The sequence below is a fragment of the Oncorhynchus gorbuscha genome, linkage group LG12 (assembly GCF_021184085.1).
Source record: "Oncorhynchus gorbuscha isolate QuinsamMale2020 ecotype Even-year linkage group LG12, OgorEven_v1.0, whole genome shotgun sequence".
NCBI lineage: Eukaryota > Metazoa > Chordata > Actinopteri > Salmoniformes > Salmonidae > Oncorhynchus > Oncorhynchus gorbuscha.
The window spans coordinates 50,232,852-50,258,130 of record NC_060184.1 but is presented as its reverse complement, the minus strand read 5'-3'; the positions used below and the strand labels follow the sequence as shown (position 1 = coordinate 50,258,130).

Below are 25,279 nucleotides of genomic sequence, written 5' to 3'. Positions count from 1 at the left end.
TTGCAGAGCACATTTGAAACAGTGATCTAGGTCTCAATATGTCTTCCCTTGTAAAATAAAGGTATCACCTGGAACCATCGATATAAAACCTGTTCCTGGAACATCAGAGACTGATGAACACTGTCTAATAGGATGTCATCCCAGCCTGCTATAATGTTGCTGATTTAAGACTGAAGTAAAAGTTAGCTATTATTGCACTTATTTGAATGAATTGATACATTTCTTGCGCTTCCTCATTCATTTACAGTGGTTAATGAGGAACCTGTGTCGAGTTGATGGTCTGAATGTTTTCTAGCACTTTGTGCAAGCCTGTTTTTTTGGTCATAAAAAGGTTGGAAGGTTTGTAAGGTGTGTTAGATTTTATTCATGAAATGGGACCAGTGAACATAACAATGATATTGGCAGTTAAGGGTGGCCCGTTAACTTAATCCCACTCCATCCGGAAATGTTTTAAAATAGCAAATGATATAAAAAATATAATGGTGTGACAACAGTATTGATTTTGAAAATTATTTTATTGTTAATCAAAAGCAGTGCACAGCTGAAATGTTAAACAGTAAATGGCAGTGAAATTAAAATATTTAGTTTGATGCAAAGCCAAAAATGCTGGTTTTCCAATAAAACTGGTTATACATAAAACTATCAAACAAAATAACTGAGGACTGGTTCCCACATATGGCTTTACATTGTGCTCTTCTTTTTTACATTATACAATTAAATGATTTATATTGCAAAAAAAATCTCAGTCTAAAGAAAACATTTTCATGTTGTTTCCTAATTCTTTAAATGCAGTACCTTTTCTGCTTGATTTAAAATCTACTGCAGATAACACTGGACCGTTGATTAGATTGAAGGTCATGATTGTGTGAGAAATTTACAGTCAGCAAAGGTTTGTATGGTCGACAATAACAGAAACCCGAATCTGAGTCGGCTGATTCGAAGCCAAATTAAATCCCTGATATATAAATGTAATCTAATTAGAACACATAAAAAAACTCTATCCATCATATTCATATGGATCATAACTTTTGAACGTTTTTCGTCCGAGAGTCTTTGGAAACACTTGTGAAGGGTTAACTTTTATGAAAAAACTATGTCAACAACTGCCAGTTTACACAGGATGTTTAGAGTCGACATGCAAGTGATGATATTGTCACATATCAAAGAAGTCACAGCGGTCTAAGGCACTGCATCTCGGTGCAAGAGGCGTCACTACAGTCTCTGGTTCGTATCCAGGCTGTATAACATCTGCCCGTGATTGGGAGTCCCATAGGACGGCGCGCAATTGGTCCAGCATCGTCCGGGTTTGGCCGGGGTAGGCCGTCGGTGTATATAAAAATGTGTACTTAACTAACTTGCCTAGTTAAATAAAGTCAGCTTGCAGTTCTACTGATTATGAATGTGGCATATATGGCTACTGAATGGGTGATGAAGTCCTTATGTAGGTGCCCTTCAACTTTAAGTGTCACCGATGCCTGAAAATACATTGATTTGATTGATATTTGGCAATGCAGAGAAAATAATAAGATAAACTGATGCGTTTATTGCGACTTGGCCCTCCCTCTTCTGCCCAATTCCAAATCAACTCCTAGCCCTTTCTGTAACAAATCTTATCGGTGTAAGCAATCCCTTACAGAAAAATCACATGTATTTCACAGGTGATAACATCTGTGACAACATGTAAAAGCAACATCTGATAACATGAACCTACACATGTGAAAACATGATCTCGTGAAATAAATGTGACAACATGGGGATGCAAAATGCCTACGTACGATACCATGAAACTACACATTTGAGAGTTAGATGTTCCTATGTGAACGTTTTCACATATGAAAAACAAATTCCACGTGAGGTGAAAACATGTTATTCTCCTCATATGTGAAAAGGTGGTGTTAACATGTGAACTCTAAATTGAATACATGTGAACATGTGGTTTCATATGTGAAGAACTGACCTCAAGTCTCTTTTTTTTGTGATTCTTCTTTTGTGAAATGTGAATTTCAGCTCAACAATGCGATTTTGCATGTCTTTTTGTGTAAGGGAATCAAATGATTTGTGGGTTTTAAAGTAACTGGTACACTATTCAGCTAAAATAGTGTACAAAATATTTCATCAATGACAACATGATTACATTTGACATGATCACTTGGTAGTGACTTTTCAATATGACCCCACCTGGGATTAGAATTGACAACTTCTGGGTTACACTGATCTTTCTGCTGCCCATCAAAGTCTATAGCATTCCTATACACATTCATTATCTATAATACATGTCTGCACTTAGCAAAAGAGTGCCATCTGCACTTCTATTTTAGTTAATCTTATTATTCTCTCACCATAGATTTCATACAGTTATTTCAGAATAAGTATAGTTTTCTGAATAGTTGTCTACTGTTTGTGGGGGATATTATTCTGTTTTAATGTTACTCCTGAATCACTATGATAACTATAATCGTATTTTAAAATAGTGTATTTTTAACAAAGCTGATATTTACTTTACTTAAACCTAAAGTGTAGGAATACAGGTTCAATCTGTAATTGACACTGATGTGATGGTGTAGCAGGAAGGTCGGGATGCCCTGAACCAAGAATTTGAGTTCAAAACCCAGCTGAGGACATGTTGAATAATAATTACTGTATAAATAAACATACACAATGTAATTATGTATGTCAAAAATGTACATTGAAAACAATGTATGTTAAAAGCACTGTTTGTGTGTATCCTAACGACTCAATTTTGTTTGCAGGGCATCATCTGTGGAATCTCATTTGAAAAATATTCACGTGAAAGGTTATGTGATCACATGTAAAACCCACATGTAAACTTCAGTGTTCAAAAAAACCAAACACGGTTTCACATGATTTCCCAGGAGGAAATTTCACCTGTGAATCATGTGTTTTTTCCGTAAGGGGTATGTTATTTGCTCGCCCTCACCTTCTCATAAGCTAGATGGAATTGCTTATCCAGCAATCAAATCCTTTCAGATCTATACAAGAGCCTCTATTCGTCCATGGTTCTCCGGTCGATGGCAGGCGATTAGCAGGTGGGAAGTGCTTCCTGGGCGATGCTCAGGCCTGGACGCCGACGGCCCAATTGCCTTGCACATTCCCAAGGACTGAGCAGTCCAGGACAGCATAGATCATTGTATTCCCAGACCTCGTAGGGACACAGGACTCTATCCAGGTGATGGAGGCGCCGGTAGAGATCTCACTATACACACACACACACACACACACACACACACACACACACACACACACACACACACACACACACACACACACACACACACACACACACACACACACACACACACACACACACACACACACACACACACACACACACACACACACACACACACACACACACACACACACACACACACACACACAGAGAGATTTACTAACCAGACTACATTGGATCTGTTTTTGTGAGTGTGAGACTAATGTAAGTGTGAACATCCTCATGATGTGAGGTCTTGGAGTTGTAAATCCTCCTACCTGTACAACTTTTCCCGGTATGAGATGAAATTAGGCCCTTGTATGGCCATCCTCACGTCATGCAGGCTGAATGGGAACGGGTTGGTGAACTCCACCTTGACAAATATCTCCTGGTTCACCTTCGCTGGTCCACTCATCTGTTCAAATAGAGATGGTCCATTCACAATAATCTATCGTGATATAAGACATTATAATAATCTAGGGATTATCAACTCCCCTGCTTTGGAAGCATGGATGTTTTTCAGAATGGCTGATTTAAAAAATGCGAGGAGAGATGCAGCACTCTAGCAGCACAAATAAGGCTTTAATTGGGTACACTACTACATTAGCTCTTGGGGAAAAACTAAATAAATTTCATATATAGTTTTACGGAACACTTTAAAGGATAATTCACTCAAATTTCAAAATTACAGTTTTCCTTACCATGTCAGCAGTCTATGGACAAGGTAAGAGAGCAATCCATGATTTGGTTTTGTGTACCTGGTCACTGTGACCAAATTACTGCTGACAGGGTAAGGAAACCAAGATGCCATTTTTTTTATTTGGGTGAACTATCCCTTTAAAGGACTAAGGAAATACATTCTAATAAAGATGACTAATGAAACATCCAGACCCACCGCAAATGTCAACTCGGGGCCTTTCAGGTTCACTATCTGTATGGCTGTCATGTCCTGGTTGTTCTCCATGCTCTTGGCCGTCACCACAAAGCGGAGGTTGGATTGGCAACCCAGCTTGGGCATGTAGTTCTGGGCCAGCACGCCCACCTGTATCCTCGACGCTGTTGGTTTTAGGGAGACAGAGTTTTGACAACGAAACAAATTCAATCAACAACAGGAGCATATGTTTGGCAGAACATAACTTTTATAAATATTACCTGATAATTCATATTTAGATTATTTGGGATTCACCATTGTTTACCATTTGGTACCAGGTTGTTACCTGTAAATCTTTTGAGGTAAGTACTAGAGAGCATCCCATCGTTACCTCACGTTCTCTTACAATACAATACATACACACACCTGCTGAAACAGGACGTTGCCATAAAGCTGTAAAAGGACTGCAAAGCATTTTCTATAAACTGTTGAGGATTTTATTTCAGAGGAGGGGTCTGAAAGCTTTGCAGGACTATCATACAAAGTTGTGATACATGGAGACAAGCCCAAAATGACCTACAGTACAGTAGGTATATGAAGGGTCACCCTGGTTTCTACTCACTCTCCATGGGTTTCAGAGTGATGTCAAAGGTCAACTGCTTGAACTGAGCCCTTTGGATGTTGGTGTAGTAGATCGTGGAGCCGACCAGGAGGCCATGGATGGTGCGTGTTTCTTCACTCATGTTCCTGAAGACCACAGCCATCTGGAAGTTCTGGCCAATCTTCACACGCTCCTGCGGGATCTCCAGCGTCATCGCCACGCCCTGCTCATCGTCATATTGCAAATGCGTCTTGTAGGTTCTCTCTGCATTCTTCATGGTCTCCTCATCTTGACTACTGCCTGTGTATGTGGGGGGAGTTGGAGGGGAATAGAGTTAACATGGGACTGGTGTCCTAGGCTGATCTAGTGATCTAAACCGCTCTCTTCGGAACACATATATATCATAGATCGCTGCAGCAAGGAGTGGGACTTTTTTAAGGAGTGGGACTACAATTTTATTTCACCTATAGGAATATACTGTATATACTGTACAGCTGGGGACCTCCACATCTGGCTTCTTCTGAGGCCAGCCACCCTGATGAAACTGAGGAGTATTTCTGTCTGTAATAGAGCTCTTTTGTGGGGGAAAAACTCATTCTGATTGGCTGGTTCTGGCTCCCCAGTGGGTGGGCCCAGGTGCCCGAATGGGTTGGCCTATGCCCTCCCAGGCCCACCCATGTCTGCACTCCTGCCCAGTCATTTGAAATCCATAGATTAGGGCCAAATACATTTATTCAAATTGACTGATTTCATTATATGAACTGTAACTCAGTAAAATCGTTGAAATTGTTGCATGTTACGTTGATATTTTTGCAAAGTAATTTGAAAAGCAGTAATAGCAAAGTCATTTCTATACTTCATTCTTGTTGCATTAGTTTCATGAGACACTTTGCAAACTGCCCCAATAATTAACTTTAAACATGCAGTTACACCCTTGCCAGCCTACTCCATTGTCCAGGTGCCACATACCTTCTGGGTATTTGTACGTCCCTGTAATGTCCATTGGCTCATTGGTCTCACCAATGGACTTCGTCAGGATTTTCATGCCGACATAAGTTGTGTCGACGCTTAGTAACTCAGTTTTCCCAGTTTGTGAATTTAGCTTGTATTTGTAAACGTCGCTATTCACCTGAGGTTAAAAGAAAGAGATAAATGTGAATATGATGATTGATTTGAATGAAATAAGATGTATTGCAAATTATAAAGCATAACTGCGTTACGCTTCATCATGGCATAGTGTGATGATGAAGTCATTATGGCTGAACATTCAACAGAGTGTTACTGGTCAAGCATAAAGAAGACGTATTGTTTTACCTCAGCAAACACAAACGGGGCATCAAATTGATAGCCAAGCATTCCTTCCTTGATGGCTTTGACAGAGCAAGGTCCACAGCGGAAATATCCTGCAAAAACAAATATCAACAACCCATGACCCTGTCTATTTGACTTTACAAGGGACAGTTCACGTTTCTAAATGTTTTCGGATTGTATTAATTACCAGGGCATTGGTACATTTTCAAGATGCAATCAATGCTTTTCAGAGCCATTTTATTACTTTTAAGAATTGCATGTACAATTGCAGTGTAATATATTGGCACCCTTATAGTTTTTTTATAAATAATTCCCAATTTAAGTTTAAATAAAAAAAATATTTGGTGAAATGACATGGACAAAATGATTAGCACCTAAGACATTTACATTTACATTTAAGTCATTTAGCAGACGCTCTTATCCAGAGCGACTTACAAATTGGTGCATTCACCTTATGACATCCAGTGGAACAACCACTTTACAATAGTGCATCTAAATATTTTAAGGGGGGAGGGGGGTGAGAAGGATTACTTTATCCTATCCTAGGTATTCCTTAAAGAGGTGGGGTTTCAGGTGTCTCCGGAAGGTGGTGATTGACTCCGCTGTCCTGGCGTCGTGAGGGAGTTTGTTCCACCATTGGGGAGCCAGAGCAGCGAACAGTTTTGACTGAGCTGAGCGGGAACTGTACTTCCTCAGTGGTAGGGAGGCGAGCAGGCCAGAGGTGGATGAACGCAGTGCCCTTATTTGGGTGTAGGGCCTGATCAGAGCCTGGAGGTACTGAGGTGCCTAAGAGCTACCTGGATGCAGAGGTTTTGGCCAAAATAACTGCCAACAAATGCTTCTTGTAGCCATCAATGAGCTTGCTGCATCTTTTACTGGATTCCTCAATCTGCTGGAAACTGCTCCAATTCCGCAATATTTTAGGGATGCATTCCACCAACTGCTGTTTTCAGTTCTCGCCATAGATTTTTGATGGGATTCAGATCTGGACTCAACACTGGCCACTCCAAAATAGTCCAGCTTTTCTTCTTGAACCATTCATGGGTGCTTTCTGGTGTGTGTTTTAGGTTGTTGTCCTGCTGGTTGACCCACAACCTTTTGACAGAGACTCCTTTTTTGGACACTGATGACTCACAAACATCTCTAGCAAACTGCAGGGCTGATCATTTCAGTTGTAATTTTGCATAGTAATGCATCTTAATCCTTTTTTTCTCCATCAGTCACAATCCCTGCAGCCCACAGACAAGTTTGTCCTTTTCATGACTCATCTTTCACTGAATCTGAAGCCGAGGGATCTGGCCCACAGATTCAACATCCACCAGCGGACTGTGAGCTGCATCGTGACAACATGGGGCAACGTTCTTAACACATTTCTTTGTTTCAGCCCCATACGGAGGCTCTGTCAGTGAGGAGATCCTGAAGCAGTCCGACATCGTTTCTCTGCTGAAACCAGCGATGGCCATAATGGTGGAAAAAGGTTTCCTTGTGGATGACTGTGTGCCCTGTAAGGTCTACAGACCATTGTTCCTCTGAAAGAGAGCACAGACGCCAGCAGCAGAATTCAGGGAGACGCAATACATCTCGGCTGATGGTCCCTGTGTAGCAGCTGACTTGCAAGAGAGAAGGAGCACAAGCTGTTTGACACCGTCATCCCTCTCACCATCACTGGAAGCATCAGCCAGCTCTACACCTATTACATAATGCTCATTCGGGAGCTAACATGGCTGCCATAGAATATTGTAGTGTTATGTGAAGGCATCACAATGCAGAAACCTCAATGTTTCAACTCTCTAAACACATGGCTCTGGATATAGTGTGTTTTGGTCTGAAACAAGTGTGTTGGATATCTTGTTTTGGAGCAAAGCACATTCTAAAGCACATCAAAAGTGAATGTTTTAAAAGTATGAGAACAGACATAAACATAGAAAGGGTCGAAGAACATTAATTTCAGATGAAAAAAATGCAAATGTAAAAATATACAGCGAGGTCAATAATTATTGGCACTCTTGATAAAGATGAGCAAAAAAAAGACTGTATAGAATAAATGATTCTAATACAAATACTGAGCTACTGTATATTGTATAAAATATATATGTTCTATTATACTAATACAATTGCTTAGAGAAAGAGAAAAAACTAGCTCTATTTTCATGTTATCTGACCATACAGTATCACCTTGAGTTTAATAAATGGCATTGGCACATGGATTGGAAACAGCGCTATGGTCAGATGACATGAAAATGAAGCTCTTTGGCCACGCGCACCAGTGGTGGGCTTGGTGTTGAAAAACAGAAGTGTATGCATAAAAGTACCTCATACCTATGGTAAAATAAGGTGGTGGATTTTTGATGTTTTGGGACTATTTTGCTTCCATTGGTTCTGGGGCCTTTAAGGTTAATGGCATCATGGACTTTACCAAGTACCAGGATATTTTATCCAAAAACCTGGTTGCTTCTGCCATGACGCTGACACTTGGCTGCAAGTGGATCTTCCAGCAAGACAATAACCCCAAGCACTGATCAAAATCCACAAACAAATGGTTAATTGAGTACAAAATCAACCTGTTGTTTGAATTGAAGAGGGCAGTCCATAAGTGCAGATTAAAGATATCAAGGATCTGGAGAGATTCTTTATCGAGGAACTGTGGTCTAATATCACTCCTAATGTGTTTGTTCTCCAATCTCATAAAACATTGAAGAAAAAGGCTCAGTGTCGTTATCCTCGCAATGGGAGGGTGCTGGACTATTGAAAACAGGGATGCCAATCATTTTGACGCCCATCTTTTTTTAGATGTATTTGTATTACTTGTTAAACAAAATCTCTTTCGCTGAGCAATGGTATTAGTATAAAATAATGTTATGTTTTTGCATACAATATAGCTCAGTAATTGTATTTATTTAGCCTAGCGGTGATCAAGGGTGCAAATTATCATGGAACACACTATCTTAAATGGCTGCGTTTTCATGAATTTGATTATGCAATTTTGAAGCATACAAAATGAAGTGAAAATTATGTCTCTCTCTCCCATCATCCTAATTTCTCTCTTACCATCACTGGTTTCCTGGGGGGTGGAATCCACCACCTGCCAGCCACCAAAGTTCTGGTCTGCAGGGAGGTCAAGTCTGGACAAGTAAGCCTCGTTCCAGCAGTGATAGTTCCTGTGGAGACAATGCCCACCTCTCAATAACACTATCTGGCATCCTGCACCCACCAGGAACACTATCTGGCATCATGCACCCACCAGGAACACTATCTGGCATCATGCACCCACCAGGAACACTATCTGGCATCCTGCACCCATCAGGAACACTATCTGTCATCCTTCACCACTCAGATACACTATCTGGGATCCTGCACAATCATTTTCTTCTTGAAGCACAATGATTTAAAGATAACAGGGACATCTAGTCCATTTCACCCCCCACCATGCTATGACTAAACTGTTTTTACAGTACATACAGTGAAAGGTAGGATTATAGAAACCTATGTTCTAGGATTTCATTTTCATTCAATACAAATGGATAAGCAGAAATATAACTACCAGATTGAGTCTCTGGTAAGGCGCTCGTTCAGTTCAAGCTGATTTCCCACAGAGTTGAAGACGAGATCTGTGATTATGTTCCCTGTGTTGTCGTGGGCGGAGTTGAAGTTGGTGATCACCCTGGCAGGGATGCCCAGACACCGCAGAACTGGGGCAGGGGAGGGGACACCATTAAAGAGACTAGGCAATACTTCAAAAATAAGCATATATTAATTAACATGCAATTGTGAACATTAATAAATGTTTAACTAATACATTAAATGTATTCAATCAATTGATTAGAGTAGATTTATGAATATAACTTTCAGAAGTGTGTTTTACTTGCACAGCAGCGGGCCTTGTCTGAGGAAACTGCTACCTAGTTTTATCTGCTAATAGGACTAGTCAACTTAATTACAAATTTTCTACATCTCATGCATACCTAGAAAGTGGCCTATGCTCCAGACTAGTCAGAAAACCAGGATTTGTGTTTTGAGCTATGGCTTAGCATTAGCATCTACGGCAGTGGCTGTCAGTGCCATTTAAGATGATGTAGGATTACCTAGCATGGCCTTATTTCTATTACAACATATTGGATGACTGTCATTCATATTCTGTTCACCAAGCTCAATGTAACAGCGGTAGGGTTAGGCTACTACATGATACAAAAATGTTCCCTGTACCCATCATGAGGTTCCTACAACCTAGTCTATGAATGAAAGTTTGCAACGTAGGTGCGCAGGTCGGGAGAATGTTGAGTAATCAAGGTGACAGACAGTGACACATTCAATACCGCCTTGCACACTCAGCATCTAGCTGATCTAGGGTGTAATATGTTTAGCCCTGTTTTGTTCCGTTTCAGAAATGTTTCTCAACAGAATCAGAGGAATGAATACACCTCTTATCACACGCAAACAGTTCACTCTCATAGCAGCCAGATAAAAAAAGGATGATCACTTTGCACATTGTATATATAATACAGTACATTCTCGTAACTATCTACACGCTCTCCTCCTCTCATCTTTTCCCTTTCCTTGTGCACAATACATCAGCTGTCTGTGACCAGGCAAAAAAACTTTCCCAAGCAAAACCATATCACGATCGCTAACCTCTATACACAGCCTGCATACTGTAGTTGTCATGTCATAGTCAACTAGAACTAATAGAATTAACGCATTAGTAAACCCGCTAAAATCATGCAGTACAGTGTACAGTCAGAAAGCAGTTTAGCAGTTACACCAGCGGACTCCGGTGGCAATAAATGGATAAAACCAAAAGAGTTGTGTTGGATAGCCATAGCCAGCGTTGGATAGCCATAGCCAACTAGCTAACATAGCATCCCTCTCTGTTTGATTCGGGTGTATGAGTAGGCTAAACTAGCTAGCTGCATTTGCTAGCCAAGGGAAGGTGAAAGTAAAGAAACAATACAACCAAATTAAGCTATCTCTCTCTCTCTTGCTTCTTCTTAATGTTGGAAGAAATTAATTTGTTCAAAACTGTTCAACTTTTGTTTTTCTCTCTCTGAGTCAACTACCCGCAACATTAGCACTGCAGTGCTAGCTAGCTGTAGCTTACACTTTTAGAACTAGATTATTCTGTTATTTTTTTGATGGGTGGACTACATGCCTGTTCTCTGATAAGCCTCTGATAGGTTGGAGGACGTCCTACAGATGCTGTCATTATTACTGTTTAAGTCTATGGAAGGTGGTGAAAACCACGAGCCTCCTAGATTTTGCATTGAAGTCAATGTACCCAGAGGAGGACAGAAGCTAGCTGTGCCATGGTGCTACCATTCAGAGTGCTGCTGGGGCTACTGTCGACCTTCATTGCAAAACAGTGTTTTAATCAATTATTTGGTGATGTGAATATATTTAGTGTAGCTTTACCTAAAAAATTATAACGCTTTTAATGTTTAACTACAACGACCTTAAGCACACAGCCAAGACAACTCAGGAGTGGCTTCGGGACAAGTCTCTGTATGTCCTTGAGTGGCCCAGCCAGAGCCCGGACTTGAACCCAATCTAACATCTCTGGAGAGACTTGAAAATTGCTGTGCAGCAACGCTCCTCATCTGAGTAAGTGCTGAGTAAAGGGTCTGAATACTTATGTATATGTTTTATTATTTAAAAAAAATGTTTTTATACATTTGCTAAGATTTTAAAAAAAATGTTTTTGCTTTGTCATTATGGGGTATTGTTTGAAGATTGATAAGGGGAAAAAACTATATAATCCATTTTAGAATAAAGGTGTAACATAACTAAATGTGGAAAAAGTCAAGGGGTCTGAATACTTTCAAAATGCTCTGTATTGGAACTAGTGGATATATGGAAGCTTAAATATCCTGACCTAGTGAGATAAACATGGCTGAGGCTCAATCAAGTTATTCGTCTTGACTACTTTCTTATGTCATTCTCACTGGCAAAAGTTTAAAAAGTGTTGATAGCGGACAGAATATGGTCGGACTAGGGCTGTCACAGTGACCATATTACTGCCACACCGGTGTTCATGAGTCAAGATGGCAGTCAAATTCCATGTGACTGTTTAGTCACGGTAATTAGGCTTCTCCAAGCTCTGATGCTGCTGATGATCATTAGTAGCCTACCAAACTTGCTAACTGCCTGGTAATCAGTACTGTATTGTCCCTCTAATCACTCTGAAATCAATGCAAATGTCATTGAAAATCTCCTCAAACACTTCATGGGAGCCCATGAGCTCATGTTGCGCAACATTTCTATAGGCTATACAATTGCATGAGAAAACAGAGGAGGAAACAGAGGAGGATCCCATCCGCTTTCTATAGGCTAGGCCTACTATATTTTCCTAATATAAAGCACATTGCTTCTATTTACAACAGGAGTATAGCCTACCTGGCTGGCATGAAAATGAACCACGGGAAAAGTGTCCTCATTTCACTATATAAGTGCATAGACGACCTGCATTTTTTCCCACTGCACCTGTTTCGAGAGCGGTGCATGATAATGATCCATTCTAAATCAAAACCAATTTCACACATATATATGATTTAGTATATGTAAAGACAAGATTAAATCAATAATAATGTTATGGGTGACAGGGTAGCCTAGTGGTTAGAGCATTGGACTAGAAACCGCAAGGTTGCAAGTTCAAATCCCCGAGCTGACAAGGTACAAATCTGTCGTTCTGCCCCTGAACAGGCAGTTAACCCACTGTTCCTAGGCCAACATTGAAAATAGGAATTTGTTCTTAATTAACTGACTTGCCCAGTTAAATAAAGGTAAAAATGTGTCTATTTTGAATGACATATTATCACATGTGAATGATGCCCAGCTTTTTTTTACATTTTCAAATCATAGTCGCACACATCATGTAGCCTAGCCCATAGATCTATATGTTTCGATAAGGTTTGTAATCACAACTAAAGTGGCCAAATAACTTCTTAAAATGAAACACAAACAACGCACCGAATTGAAAAATAATCAATAACACCTAAGGAAAGAAACAAGTGGAGTGACAGATATAGGGGAAGGTAATCAAGGAGGTGAAGGAGTCCAGGTGAGTGTCATGAGGCACAGGTGACAGTTGTGCGGGATAATCAGCAGCCTGATGACCTGGAGGCTGGTGAGGGAGTATACGTGACATCACTACAATCAATCTTTAATTGAAAGTTAGCAAAAATAGATAAGACCTTGCTACCATGGAAAGGAAAATACCTATCTATTTGTGGAAAAATCACCCTGATTAACTCTTTAGTCATATCCCAGTTTACTTTTGGCCCTGCCTTCATCAAGTGACTTGTTTTTTTAGAAGTATATGGCAAGCCAGACAAAGTTGAACAGGCATATTTATATACTGAATATGAATTCAGAGGGCAGAAATTATTCAGTATTAAACTGAAGGCTTCAGTCATACAAAAGTTACAGTATACTTAAATCCATTCTGGTTCTCTGGCAAATTAGTAAGAATGTCTCTCCCCCTGTTCAAGAATGGCCTTTTTCCCTTTATTCTGATTGCAACTTCTCGCTTTCGGTTATTTGAAAATGAAATCATCTCCAAAATATTGCTTTTTTAAAAACAAGCCATAGAAAGTTGTTAGCAATTTCAATTTAATCCACCAGAAAAGACAGAACAAATATTACAACAAACATTATGGTTAAACTCAAATATGCTAATAGATTTTTTTTTAATTAATTGAACAAATATTTAGAAACTGTATAATCTTTGTAAAAAATATCATAAATGGGACTAGTGGAGTCATGTCACAGATGCAGCTAACAAAATTATATGGAAATGTTTGCTCTTCAAAAAATTACAACCAACTAATTGCAGCATTACCGCAAAAATGGAAGAGGCAAGTGGAAGGGTGAGATAGTAAAGAATTTGTCTGTTGACCCCCCCATTAAAGACCATTAACACCATTAAAAAATGGTGTTAAATAAAAAAGTATATACATTTAATTTAGAGCTGTGCCATATAGATGGCAAGATAGTTGAAAATAGATTTTTGATGTACCGATTCCATGGCATATGGACTACGTCATTAGCCTTTTTCCCTACCTGTACTGTTACCTTTTTGGATTTTCTGTGTATGACCTTCTACCTGTCCCTGGACCATGCTACCTGCCTCCTCCTGCCTCCTTGGCCCTGTACTAAATAAACACCTGATGCACCCTGCACTTGAAACCAGCACTCTGTCTCCCATCATACTCATTACACAATCAAAACATAACTATTTTTTAAATATACTGTATCCGTAAAATGTATATAGTATGTATAAGCTGGAAGTAGAAGCCTAAGTGTTGTTGTCCATTAGTTTACTCCAATTAGGGGAGGGATGGTAGGGTTTTGGGAAAGATTGGAAATGATACAGACAATTATATTGATGGAAACCACAATCCATCTGCAATATTAAAGCTGATCGAACCACTAAAAAAAGGCAACCTTTTCTCAGTTGAAAACTGCAGTTTATAACTGGATGGGCCTGTTTTTTATTGACCATCAATCCCTCAGTGCAAATCACAGGTCATTTGGAAGACACATGACCTATGTTGCGGGGTGGACATTGAAAATGAAAAGGGAATTTAATCAGGCACTCACAGGTGTTGAACGTCCCGGCGTAGACCCAGCACTGGGCGAAGCTGACGGGCCCTTTGTTGACGTACTGGAGCAGGATCTGGTCACTGCCAATCCAGAAGGTTGGTGCAGTGCCGAGGGAGTAGTCATCGCTCCAGTTGCCCACCAAGACCCCACGGTCATCCTGGGAGTTCATCTGGTTCCACAAGGAATGGAAAAATATATAGAAAACCCCCGAAAGAGATTAGTGCACCAGGTATAAGGATAGGTTAGTTTGAAATGAAATGTTCAGAGTAAGTTGGTAAAAGCATGCAAAAGGAAATTGAGTGTTTAATTAAGGCCAGGTACCGGGGTAATTGTTTCCTTTATTCATATCACAGTTAACTTTTACCAGTTGAATGTAGACACAAATATACCCTTTTTTTCAAACTTTTTCCTGAAATATTATATGAAAATAATCAAATGAGGCAATATCTCATTCAATATGTACTGTATATGTATAGTATCTACTGCAAATCACATTCTGTGGATGTACACTGAAGTTCAGGTTAAATGCTTGGTACGTCTTGTGGTTGTGAAAAGCACTTGGCTCTTAGTGCTTAAACTAGGGCTCATTTTGGAATTTGTGTAGTGTGCTTATGTTATCTGCAAATATCACTCACCATTGCAGAGCCTATCCTGCAGACTTTGACAGCATCACCTCTGTTTACTAGAGGCATGTGTGAGTCATCCAAGATTTGGAAACAGGCATCAAGAATCCCTTCCACAAACTACAAGAGAGAAATATAGCCTCCAGCCTCAAAAAAGGAACAATAATGACACAACTGTAAATCTGTGTGTAGTATATACAGGACATTAAGGTATTTGATAAGTGTGTGTGGTCTTTTACTGTACCTGGCCATAAAACCATTGTCTTCCATCACCTGATTCCTCCTCATATATGAAGCCATTTTCATTCATCACATACTCCTGCCTTTCTTCCTCATTGGGCATATACACTTCATCATCTGAAGAAATCAGAAATAAATTGCAGCCTCATTACCAAAATCTGATCATCTGTTACTTTAGATGTGACTTGTAAAAATTGTAAGGATGAGAATTGGATGTTCATCATTGATTTCTAATGCCTGACCTGTGTCTATAAATTAATTTGTGTCACTTGAACTAATTGAGACCGTGGTCACATGTCCTGGAAGGAAGCCACGTCCTGTTGAGCTCCGTACGCTGTCTGGTGTCCAAGTCTTTGCGTTCGCACAGCTGATGTCCCACTATCTGAACCCTCCTAACGGCGCATTACATTGGTGGCAGCTGTGTTTTGAGCGTTTTTAACGTCTGTGGAACCTGTGTCTTCTGAAGTTATCGCTGGACTAAAGTGACATGACCTCGCTAGGCTGCATGCATGCTAGCCAGCCCTACTCTAGCCCTATGGAGTAAGCATACGACGAGAAGCATGGGCAGCTTTCTCTGCACTATCATCTCCTCACTGCTAGCTTATTGGATGGGCGAACAGTGAGTATTAGACTGCCCACATGTCTGAAATGTCATTACCAACTAAGTAAATTTTACCCAGACTTTTACACATATTGGACCTTCCTTTTGCTTTGTGTATGTGATGGGAATGGGGCTTCTCCCGCCATTCTGGACGGGTTTGAGCCGTGGATTATACAACTTGGATGCGACAACAATTCTAACTACTTGGCTGCATGGAGGCACCCTCGAGTGGGAGAAATCTGCTCTCCAACCGGCTGGTTACCCATATGGGATGGATGGAGCTGTGTGGGAGAACTATGTTACCGGCTACTGTTTGTGTGAGGGACTTTTGTATGAATGTGAAACCGAAGGAGGCCTTGGTGATGCGTTTCCCATATGACTGTGGTCCTGCTACCTGCATGTGGACCGCGCCTGATCCTCTTTGATGGTTTGGTGAAAAAGTTTGTTTAAAAGAGAAAATATGGACTGAATGTTATTTTACACTGTTGTTGTATCGGCTTTTGACATTTTGTATTTTGTCAGTAGAATTTTGCATTTAACCGTGGAGCTTTAACAAAAAGAAAAAGTGACTCCATGTTTTTCTTTTGGGAATCAAAACATGCTTTTCATGCAGGCTACAGTATCTCATCACTGTCAGAATTTTTGGGGTGTCTTGAATCAATGAATGAAACATTGAATTGTTCCCCAAATGTTTTCTTACTAAACAAGTATAGTATATTTTTTCAATATGACCCCACCTGGGATTTCAACTCACAACCAATGGATTTGAGGTACGCTGATCAATCTGCGGCGCTGCAAAGTCTGTACTGTAACGTTCCTCTACACTTTCATTACCTATAATACATCTCTGCACATGAGTCCCATCTGAATATTCTCTGATCATTGATGATGTGAGTGGTTTTCTGTATAGTTGTCATATGTTGGTGGGGCATATTATTATTGTAAATATAATATTTTTCTTGAGTGTATTTCTCTTAATTTGACAAAGCTGAGATTAAATGTAAGTCCAAATTGTTGGAATACAGGTTAAATCAGCCATTGACAGGAGTAGCAGGAATATTGGAATACCTTCAACTAAGAGGTTGCGAGTTCATATCCCAGGTGAGGATATGTTGAATAATAATTACTGTAAAAACATACACAATGTAATCATATATGTGAAAGTGTCAACTATTTACATTGTATGTTAAAAGCACTGTTTGTGTATTCATCCTAACGTCACAATTTTTGTTTGCAGAGGCGTCACCTGTGAAATCTTGTGTAAAATATTAACGTGAAAATTTGAATCCACATGTGAAAGGTCATGGGATCACGTAATAATCCACATGTGAAACTTCATGTGAAATATCATCACTTTAAGTGTTCCAAAAAAACTATCTCACATGATTTAACATTGAATGTCACATGTGAATTCATGTGATTTTCCATGTGTGAAATCATTTGTTTTTTCCCGTAAGGGGTGTATAATGCATATGTTTTATCTTATCTTAAGCGGTCCGAAGAGGACAAACAAAAATCCACAAAGATTCCACTCACTGGACGCCCAGGCGTTGAACAGGAGGTAGAACTCTGTTCCAGAGTCCTTTTGTGTCCTTGAGACTCCATTGGACCCGATGACCGCCACACTCGTGTAGTACTTCCCGATGATGGCGTCCGCAGAAGGGGTGATGCCCACCACGCACTCATCCCCTTGTTGCTGTATCATGCGGCCGGTCCAATTCCCAGATTGTGAGCCGTCAAAGGAGATGATGATCTTTGTGCCATTCAACACGTTGTCATCGATACCTGAGGGAGAAGGTGACATGACAGGGGAAACGTCAACACATGTAGACACTCATGTTTCCACAGGAACTATCTTAGTATTTACTATGACGTTATGTGGTAACAATCGATACTTTCTGGTACGTTCTTCAAAGAATTAACCTCCGTTGGTAACAAATGGTACCAGGTAGCTATTGTTTTAAATGAGCCTTGAAGAAACAAAGCAAGTAAATCATCAAGTTATTACTGTGTAATTATTGTGTTACCATGACATTTATTTGATAAATACCTGGTAATGTTCCGTACTGTAAAATAAAGTGCTACCAAAAAAAACAGTTCAGTTAACAACACATCAACCAACACAAGTCAAGGTCTGCTCAATATCACAACAACATTACAGAAGATACTGTTGTCGGTAGTCTGTGCAGCGCGACTGCAATAAAGGTGACCTGGAATGCAACAAACCATCAGTAGTGGAAAAAGTACTCATCTGTCATACTTGGGTAAAAGTGAAAAGTAAATGCTATTCATCAAATTCCTTACATTACACAAACCAGACGGCAGGATTTTCACACCTCCAGCTCTCACACATCATTTACAAATGCAGTATTTGTTTTAAGTGAGTCCATCAGATCAGAGGCAGTAGGGATGACAACACATTGCATTGATAGGTGTGTGAAATTGACCATATTTCTGTCCCGCCTGAGCATTCGAAATGTAACGAGTAATTTTGACTGTCAGGGAAAATATATGGAGTAAAAAGTACTTATTTTCTTTAGGAATGTAGTGGAGTAAAAGTAAAAAGTTGTCAAAAATATAAATAGTAAAGAACAGCTACTCAAATAAAAGTACTTATTTAAGCAGTACTTCTAAGTATTTTGTACTTAGTTACTTTACACCACTGCAAACCAATAACTGCAGATGGATTACTAGGGTACTACTAGTACGCTTCTGTAGCTGCACATATGTCAATTCACATACTGCATCTTCATTCATAACACTCTCATAATTTCAACCGGGATGATGCATGTCCATTTGCACCATTATTTTAGAAGTGCCTCACAATTATCACACAACCACTCTCTCAGACCCAATAAATGTAGGCTAAAGGATATTTTGTGTAATATTGTGCTCTCTGCTTATTTTTTGTATGTCCTATTCTCAAAACCTTTTGAACACAGTAAACTAAGAATTTCACAGCAGATGTAAAGAGGACAACACCACATTCAGGGAGATAAAAATATATTGACAATGAAATCCTTTTCAAGGCATAAGTGAAAGGTAAGTCGCTTGAAGTTTTTTTTAAAAATGGTGTCATACTTCTTAAGCAGCCATTTTGCTGTCGTTCTGATTTTGTTTGTATTTAATTGACCTATTGCAGTTTTGTAGCTGACACTAAAGGACCTAGGGCGTGATACAATCCGTATCGCCGAAGTTCCGTGTTACAGAGCGATTGATATTTAAATGCAATGTTCCTGTGTTTGTGGAGACTGCATTCACAGTAAACGCTGCCATCTCAATCGGAAATTACCTTGAAATTTCAATCGCTCTATACCCCGGAACTTCCGCAATATGGATTGAATCGAGCACATAGATATATTTTCAGCAATTCCCATGTGATTATAATGTAAGCATTCAGTATAATGTGTGAGAGAGACCCTGGACTCATCCCTGTTCTACACCCTTCTTCGGAGGTGTGCACTTGCACAATCTGTCATGGATTCAACAATAGTGGAAACTCCCTAAATCCATGATGGGAAGTGTGCAAGAGCACACTTGGGGAGAAGTTTGGAGAATCGGGAGGCACCCCAAGGTTACTATCAACAGACGTTACAGATGTTTAGATGGGAATATGTCAATAATCTGTTTTTCTTTCAACTTGGCACTTTAATATATTAGTGTTTCTGATTGGCTACAGAGGCAAAACACAGATGACAGAGCGAAGACTAGGAGAGGAACAATTTTAGTATTGAGATGCAACTTCACCTCTAACACACCAACCCCTCCCATTAAAACTATTATCAAATGGGGAACACTATAATTCATACATCACCGTCAGTGAAGTCAAGCAATGCATGTCATTTCATTTGTATCCAGCAGAAAGGAATGTACACTACATTGGTGGAAATGTGTAAAAACGTCTTACCAATGTAAAACTCAATCTGGAAATTGTCACTGGGATTTACGGGCTGGTTGAACTGGAGGGTCATCTGAAACTCTTGGGCTCTGCGGACGATGAGAATGTTGTTTTTGTACAAGTGACAGTGGTGGTCGCTCTTGTTCTCATTTTGCATCATGTCCACTCTCACACATTCCAGGTTGGCTGCAAAATAAGGAGAGCACAAGCTAAATAATGATGTTTAAATAACCAGGTAACAAACGTAAAATCTTTTGGATTAAACTTTTTGGGTAAAAAGGGTGCTTTTCAGGATGTCAGGTCTGAGTGTGAAGTCAAAATGGGAACAAGGATTTCTGCTGACCACCTCGGCTGAGCACACCACAAACCTGTGGGCCTATACAGCAAATTCTCCAGTGATAAAAAAATAAGAAATTAATACGGTGTTCAATCAAAATGGAAACAGTTGAGTCTGTGGACTCATGTAGCCACCAGAACAGTGTTAAATGAATACACTGCTTAGTGTAAAGCCATATTCAAACATTTCCCAAAGTGCCTTGCTAGTCACGTAAATTAGATGTAACACCCATGACTGTATTTGTTAGTGACAGAGACATGATTGTTGCATTCATCCATTTAAGTCCTACATGTAGAAGAAAAGGTTACAAAAGGGTTCTTTGTGGAGGGATAGGGTTCTACCAACTACTTTCAACATCCTAAGAACAGTTTTTTGCCAGGAAGGGTTCTTTGATGGTACTTTAGAAGGCAAGAATGATTCTACATAGAGCAGTATATAATATTAACCAGCATGCTCGAATTGCAGTACTATTTTCAGAATTGTTTGTTTTCCTATAATGTGTTTTTGCATACACATTGATTGGTTGAAACATTTTATGTGACACAAAGATAAATGATATACAGTTTTCTAAACAAATCCAATCTGGTAGTACTGAAATGGTTGTTCCAGTTTAGATGATTGAGGAAGACAGTTTTAGGAAGAACCTTTACATGATAAAATTGTTATTGGTTTAACACTTCATAGGGGGTTCAAGGTAGAACCATATACAGGGGGTTCTTTGAAAAATCCTACATAGAGGGTTCTAGATCGAACCCTCTGCAAAGTATTCAGTCCAGCACCAAAAAGGGCCACCCTATGGGGGACAAACCGAAGAACCCTGTATGGTTCTACTTCGTACCTTTTTCTAAAAGTGAGATCCTAAGTGAATATATATTTTTTATATATATTATATAACACAGTACCATATGTTCTTCCTAAGGCTTTATTTTGAGAGCTTAGTTTTACCCTAATACAGCTATTGATGTTACGTTTGATACCGAAGCTAAGAGGCATGTGTCAAAATCGCTAAGCAGTTTACTTTGAAGCAGTGTGCCAGTGCCTCCGACACTTTATCAGAAGCATGTGATTAACGATGTCCAAAGCATTGTTTTGTCGATCAACCATCTGATTGGTTTGGTATTACTTTTGGCAAAAGAGAAAAAGACTACCCTGCGCAAACGCTATGGCAGCGTTTCCCAAACTCGGTCCTCGGGACCCCAAGGGGTGCACGTTTTGGTTTTTGCCTCAGCACCACACATAATTCAAATAATCAAAGCATGATGATGATGATGATGATGATGATGATGAATTCATTGGTTGAATCAGCTGGGTAGTGCTAAGGCAAATAACTAAACGTGCACCGCTTGGGCTCCCTAAGACTGGGTTTGGGAAGTTCTCAATAATTTCTCAGCATGCTCTATTGCAGGTAGATATATTTAAATTGTTTATTTTAATATCTATTTTTTGTGCAGGTTCATTGATTGATTGATTAATCTCATGCTACACAAAGATAAATAGGGTACGTTTTTGTAAACTAATCATAGCTGTAAAAAAATAAATGGCACTCATTACAGGAATGTTTGTTGCAGTTGAAAGGTTTTTAGGTAGTCTCTACACAATGTTCCTAACTCTGGCACTCATTCCGAATGCAGGTTGTAGGTGAATAAAAAAAAATCTAACTATTGCTTATTCTAACTATACATCACTTTGCTAGTCAGCATAATGTGACTTGCAGGAAGGTTTGCAAAATACTGTTAACTTTCCCAAAACTCCTAGGTTTCCAGAAACCCTGGTTGGAAGTTTCCTGGAAACAGAACATCCAAAATCTTTCAAAAACAAAATGTGAAACTCTACTTGCAGGCCTGGTGTGGCCTGACGTATGAACTGGGATACAATAATGCACTTATAACTAAAGGTACAAAGGATGACCTGACAGTGTACCACTACAGTGACAAGTGTTTGTACCCCTGTAGGAACAAATCTAAATCTGAAACTCATGGTTTACATTAGTGATGGGGAAACAAAGCTTCTTGAAGCATTGAGGCTTTCCAGCCAATTGTGTTGAAAATACGTTCATTACTAGATGCTTTCATCAACACAGTGTAGGCTTGTGGCGCCGTAGCACATGCTCACTGTAGCCATGTCAGGTGGTTGTTCGACAAAGCAAAGCTTCAGACATCATTGATCACAGTTTTCTGCTAAAATACAGGCATCGGCAACCTGCTACAAAGTTAACTGTATCAAACGTAACATCATTAGGCCATATCAGACATGAAAATCACATTATGCTAATTCATTTTAGAATAGAGACAGTGCAGAGATAGCCAGCTCCTCAAATTATTATCACCGCAACCAGTACCCAGAATTACTGGAAAAATTGACAAAGCATGTTAACAAGACGAACTAAAACAACTATTTCAGTAACGGGTACAAGAAATCCAAGTAATAGTGGATTAGTTTAGAAAATGTTTGTCATTTCTATTTAGTAGCATAAGATGAATGAATTAATAATGTACAAACATAGATACTGAAACAAACAATTTAAAAATCTACCTGCAATAGAGCATTACTGTGAAATATAATAATGATGTGCATGGTTATGAGTTTCAGGCCCCTGTATTAGCGCTTAGGATCTCACTTGGTGGATGAATGCGGCAACCATCTATCTGGTTGCCGAGTGGCACAGCGGTAGAAGGCACTGCATCTCAGTGCTAGAGGCATCACTGCAGACCCAGGTTTGATTCCAGGCTGTATCACAACCAGCCATGATTGGGAGTCCCATAGGGCAGTGCACAATTGGCGCAGTGTCATTCGGGTTGGGTGGAGTTAGGTTGTCACTGTAAATAAGAATTTGTTCTTAACTGACTTGCCTATAAAGGTTAAATCAAAACAATAAATAATGCTGTCATGGGTGGTAACTCTCCAGTTTACTCGGAAGGCAAGACTTTACACTAAGCAGTTTCTTAATTGAACACTTTTCTGGTGTCAGTATGGGTCCACAGACTCAATGGTTTCAGGGTTGATTTAACACTCTTAGTTTTATTTCTATATATTTTTTTAACACTGAAGAATTTGCTTCGTAATGTGTGTTGATCTCATTTATCATAGACAGCCAAGGACACTTATTCTATTTATCTTGTACCATCACTGTAGGGGCCACGGGGAATTGCCACAGCCTCCCCAAAGTGCTCAAACTTGGGAAGTTGGTGGTCATCTTGCTCAGCGTTGGAGCTACAGATGGGGCTTTTAAGGCGCCCAAGGAAGTTGGTCCCAAAACAGCGAGCAGAGGAAGACATGTTGAAAGCAGGGGTCAACAGTTTTTGCTGTTCTGTAGATCAAAAAAGATAAAAACATGGTCAATGAGATATGTACTGTATTACAAGCAGCAAATGCTTGTATCTATGATAATTGCACAACATATTGCAACCAGGGCCGTACCCAGGACCTGGGTGAAATTAATCAATTGAAACTCAGTCGGGATCTCAACTTCAAATCGAATTTTATGCAGAATAACAGTGAAGTGCTTACTCACAGGAACTTTACTGTTGAGAGTTAGGATATGAGAATTGGTAGTGCATCAATTAACCCATGTCAGTTAAAATGTTTTAGATTGGTATATTAGTCTACTGCTGGGTCCATTTGTAGTAATCCTGGCCAAATTACAGTACTGACCGGGCTGTGCCCAGAGTACCTGACATCCAGGGGTCCCCCGTTGATTTTGTTAGTCACTCTCACATTTAGATATCATATTAACATGGCATAAGTCATGGGGAAAAAAACAAATCTGTGAAATATACACAAGAGTACATCAAAATGCATTGAAATATTTCAGGATGGACAATAATCTGGAACCACTGGTACAGGCACATCAATATTCATGAGCTAACATGATGCATCACTGATTTGATTGTTATCAACAGCTCGGTTTCCATCCAATTGGCGACAGACTTTCATAGGAATATTCTAAAATCTGCATAAAAACCATACGCAATTTCCCACAGAATTTCCAGCTTTCCATCAAATTGACTTGTTGCAGATAAAATTGGCGACAGACTTTCATAGGAATATTCTAAAATCTGCATAAAAACCATACGCAATTTCCCACAGAATTTCCAGCTTTCCATCAAATTGACTTGTTGCTGATAAAAGACTTAGCATGCTGATGTAGTGTACATAAAAATGACTTAAGGGGTTGGTTGAATTCCCATGTATCACATTTTCAACTCTACTGTTGGTTTTGTCATGAAAAATGACCACTCGGGTCTTGGCACGTGTGTTCTAGTCAACAGCTTGTAGATACAGTGCGGGTAAAGCCTACATGATGAGATTATTATGGACACAACAGCAAGATCATCATTTAATTCATCTGTAGCCTAATAAACTGCAAGCTTTCAAAAGTTGTAGTGGGAGGACATCACAATGTAAGGTACTAGGAGGTAACTTCCCCCCCTGTAATTCACATTAAGACCACAAGATGTCACCAAATGATTTAATCATCACTGTCCCGGCTGCTACTGCTCTTGCGCAACAAAACTTTTTTAGATATTTCAACAAATCGATTTTGTGGTTAATTGATCAAATTGTTTTAGATTTTGAAAAATCAATCAGTATTTGCATATAAAGGTGTTTCCTCCTCCGTTTCTCAAATAATTAATTTTACAGACACCAACAGATCCCACCTTGTCTTGCGCATTATGTTTTTTCGTTAAAGAATGACACATAAACTACACACATCCAAAGATTGCACCTTACATGAATGTATTAATTTATAAATGGTTTATAAGTAGTTACATTAACTGTTCCTTATTCGTTTTTACATATTTTATACATTTGTAATAAACAGTTATAACACAAAGGTTGGACTTTTGTGATTATTATTTTGGTGCTTGGCAAATAGTGATCTTGTTGGCCTATTGTAACGAACCAGTGTACTAACACCAGGTAATATTTCATTAAACCTCACAGCTGATCTCAATTGCAACCATCAATGGACA

At 39.5% G+C, this 25,279-nt stretch overlaps 1 protein-coding gene across 1 annotated transcript; it reads right to left on the bottom strand.

The window, feature by feature from the left end:
• Nucleotides 1-496: 496 nt before the first annotated feature.
• LOC123990184 (coagulation factor XIII A chain-like) lies at nt 497-23,590 on the bottom strand. Its single transcript, XM_046290755.1, has 14 exons — nt 23,428-23,590; nt 19,979-20,155; nt 17,608-17,856; nt 15,475-15,587; nt 15,243-15,350; nt 14,605-14,776; nt 9,554-9,701; nt 9,061-9,170; nt 6,016-6,104; nt 5,671-5,830; nt 4,723-5,001; nt 4,125-4,285; nt 3,508-3,644; nt 497-3,214 (listed from the first exon to the last, which is right to left on the bottom strand). The coding sequence occupies exons 1-14, from the start codon at nt 23,579-23,581 to the stop codon at nt 3,073-3,075; spliced, it is 2,199 nt and encodes a 732-aa protein (XP_046146711.1). The 5' UTR covers nt 23,582-23,590; the 3' UTR covers nt 497-3,072.
• Nucleotides 23,591-25,279: the final 1,689 nt, after the last annotated feature.

Coding starts and splice junctions, on each gene's coding strand:
- LOC123990184 (XM_046290755.1), bottom strand. CDS start 23,581: ATGTCTTCCTCTGCTCGCTGTTTTGGGACCAACTTCCTTGGGCGCCTT. Junction 17,857..19,978: donor CCAGATTGAGTTTTACATTG/GTAAGACGTTTT, acceptor CTTCTCCCTCAG/GTATCGATGACAACGTGTTG. Junction 3,215..3,507: donor TACCGGGAAAAGTTGTACAG/GTAGGAGGATTT, acceptor GTGTGTGTATAG/TGAGATCTCTACCGGCGCCT.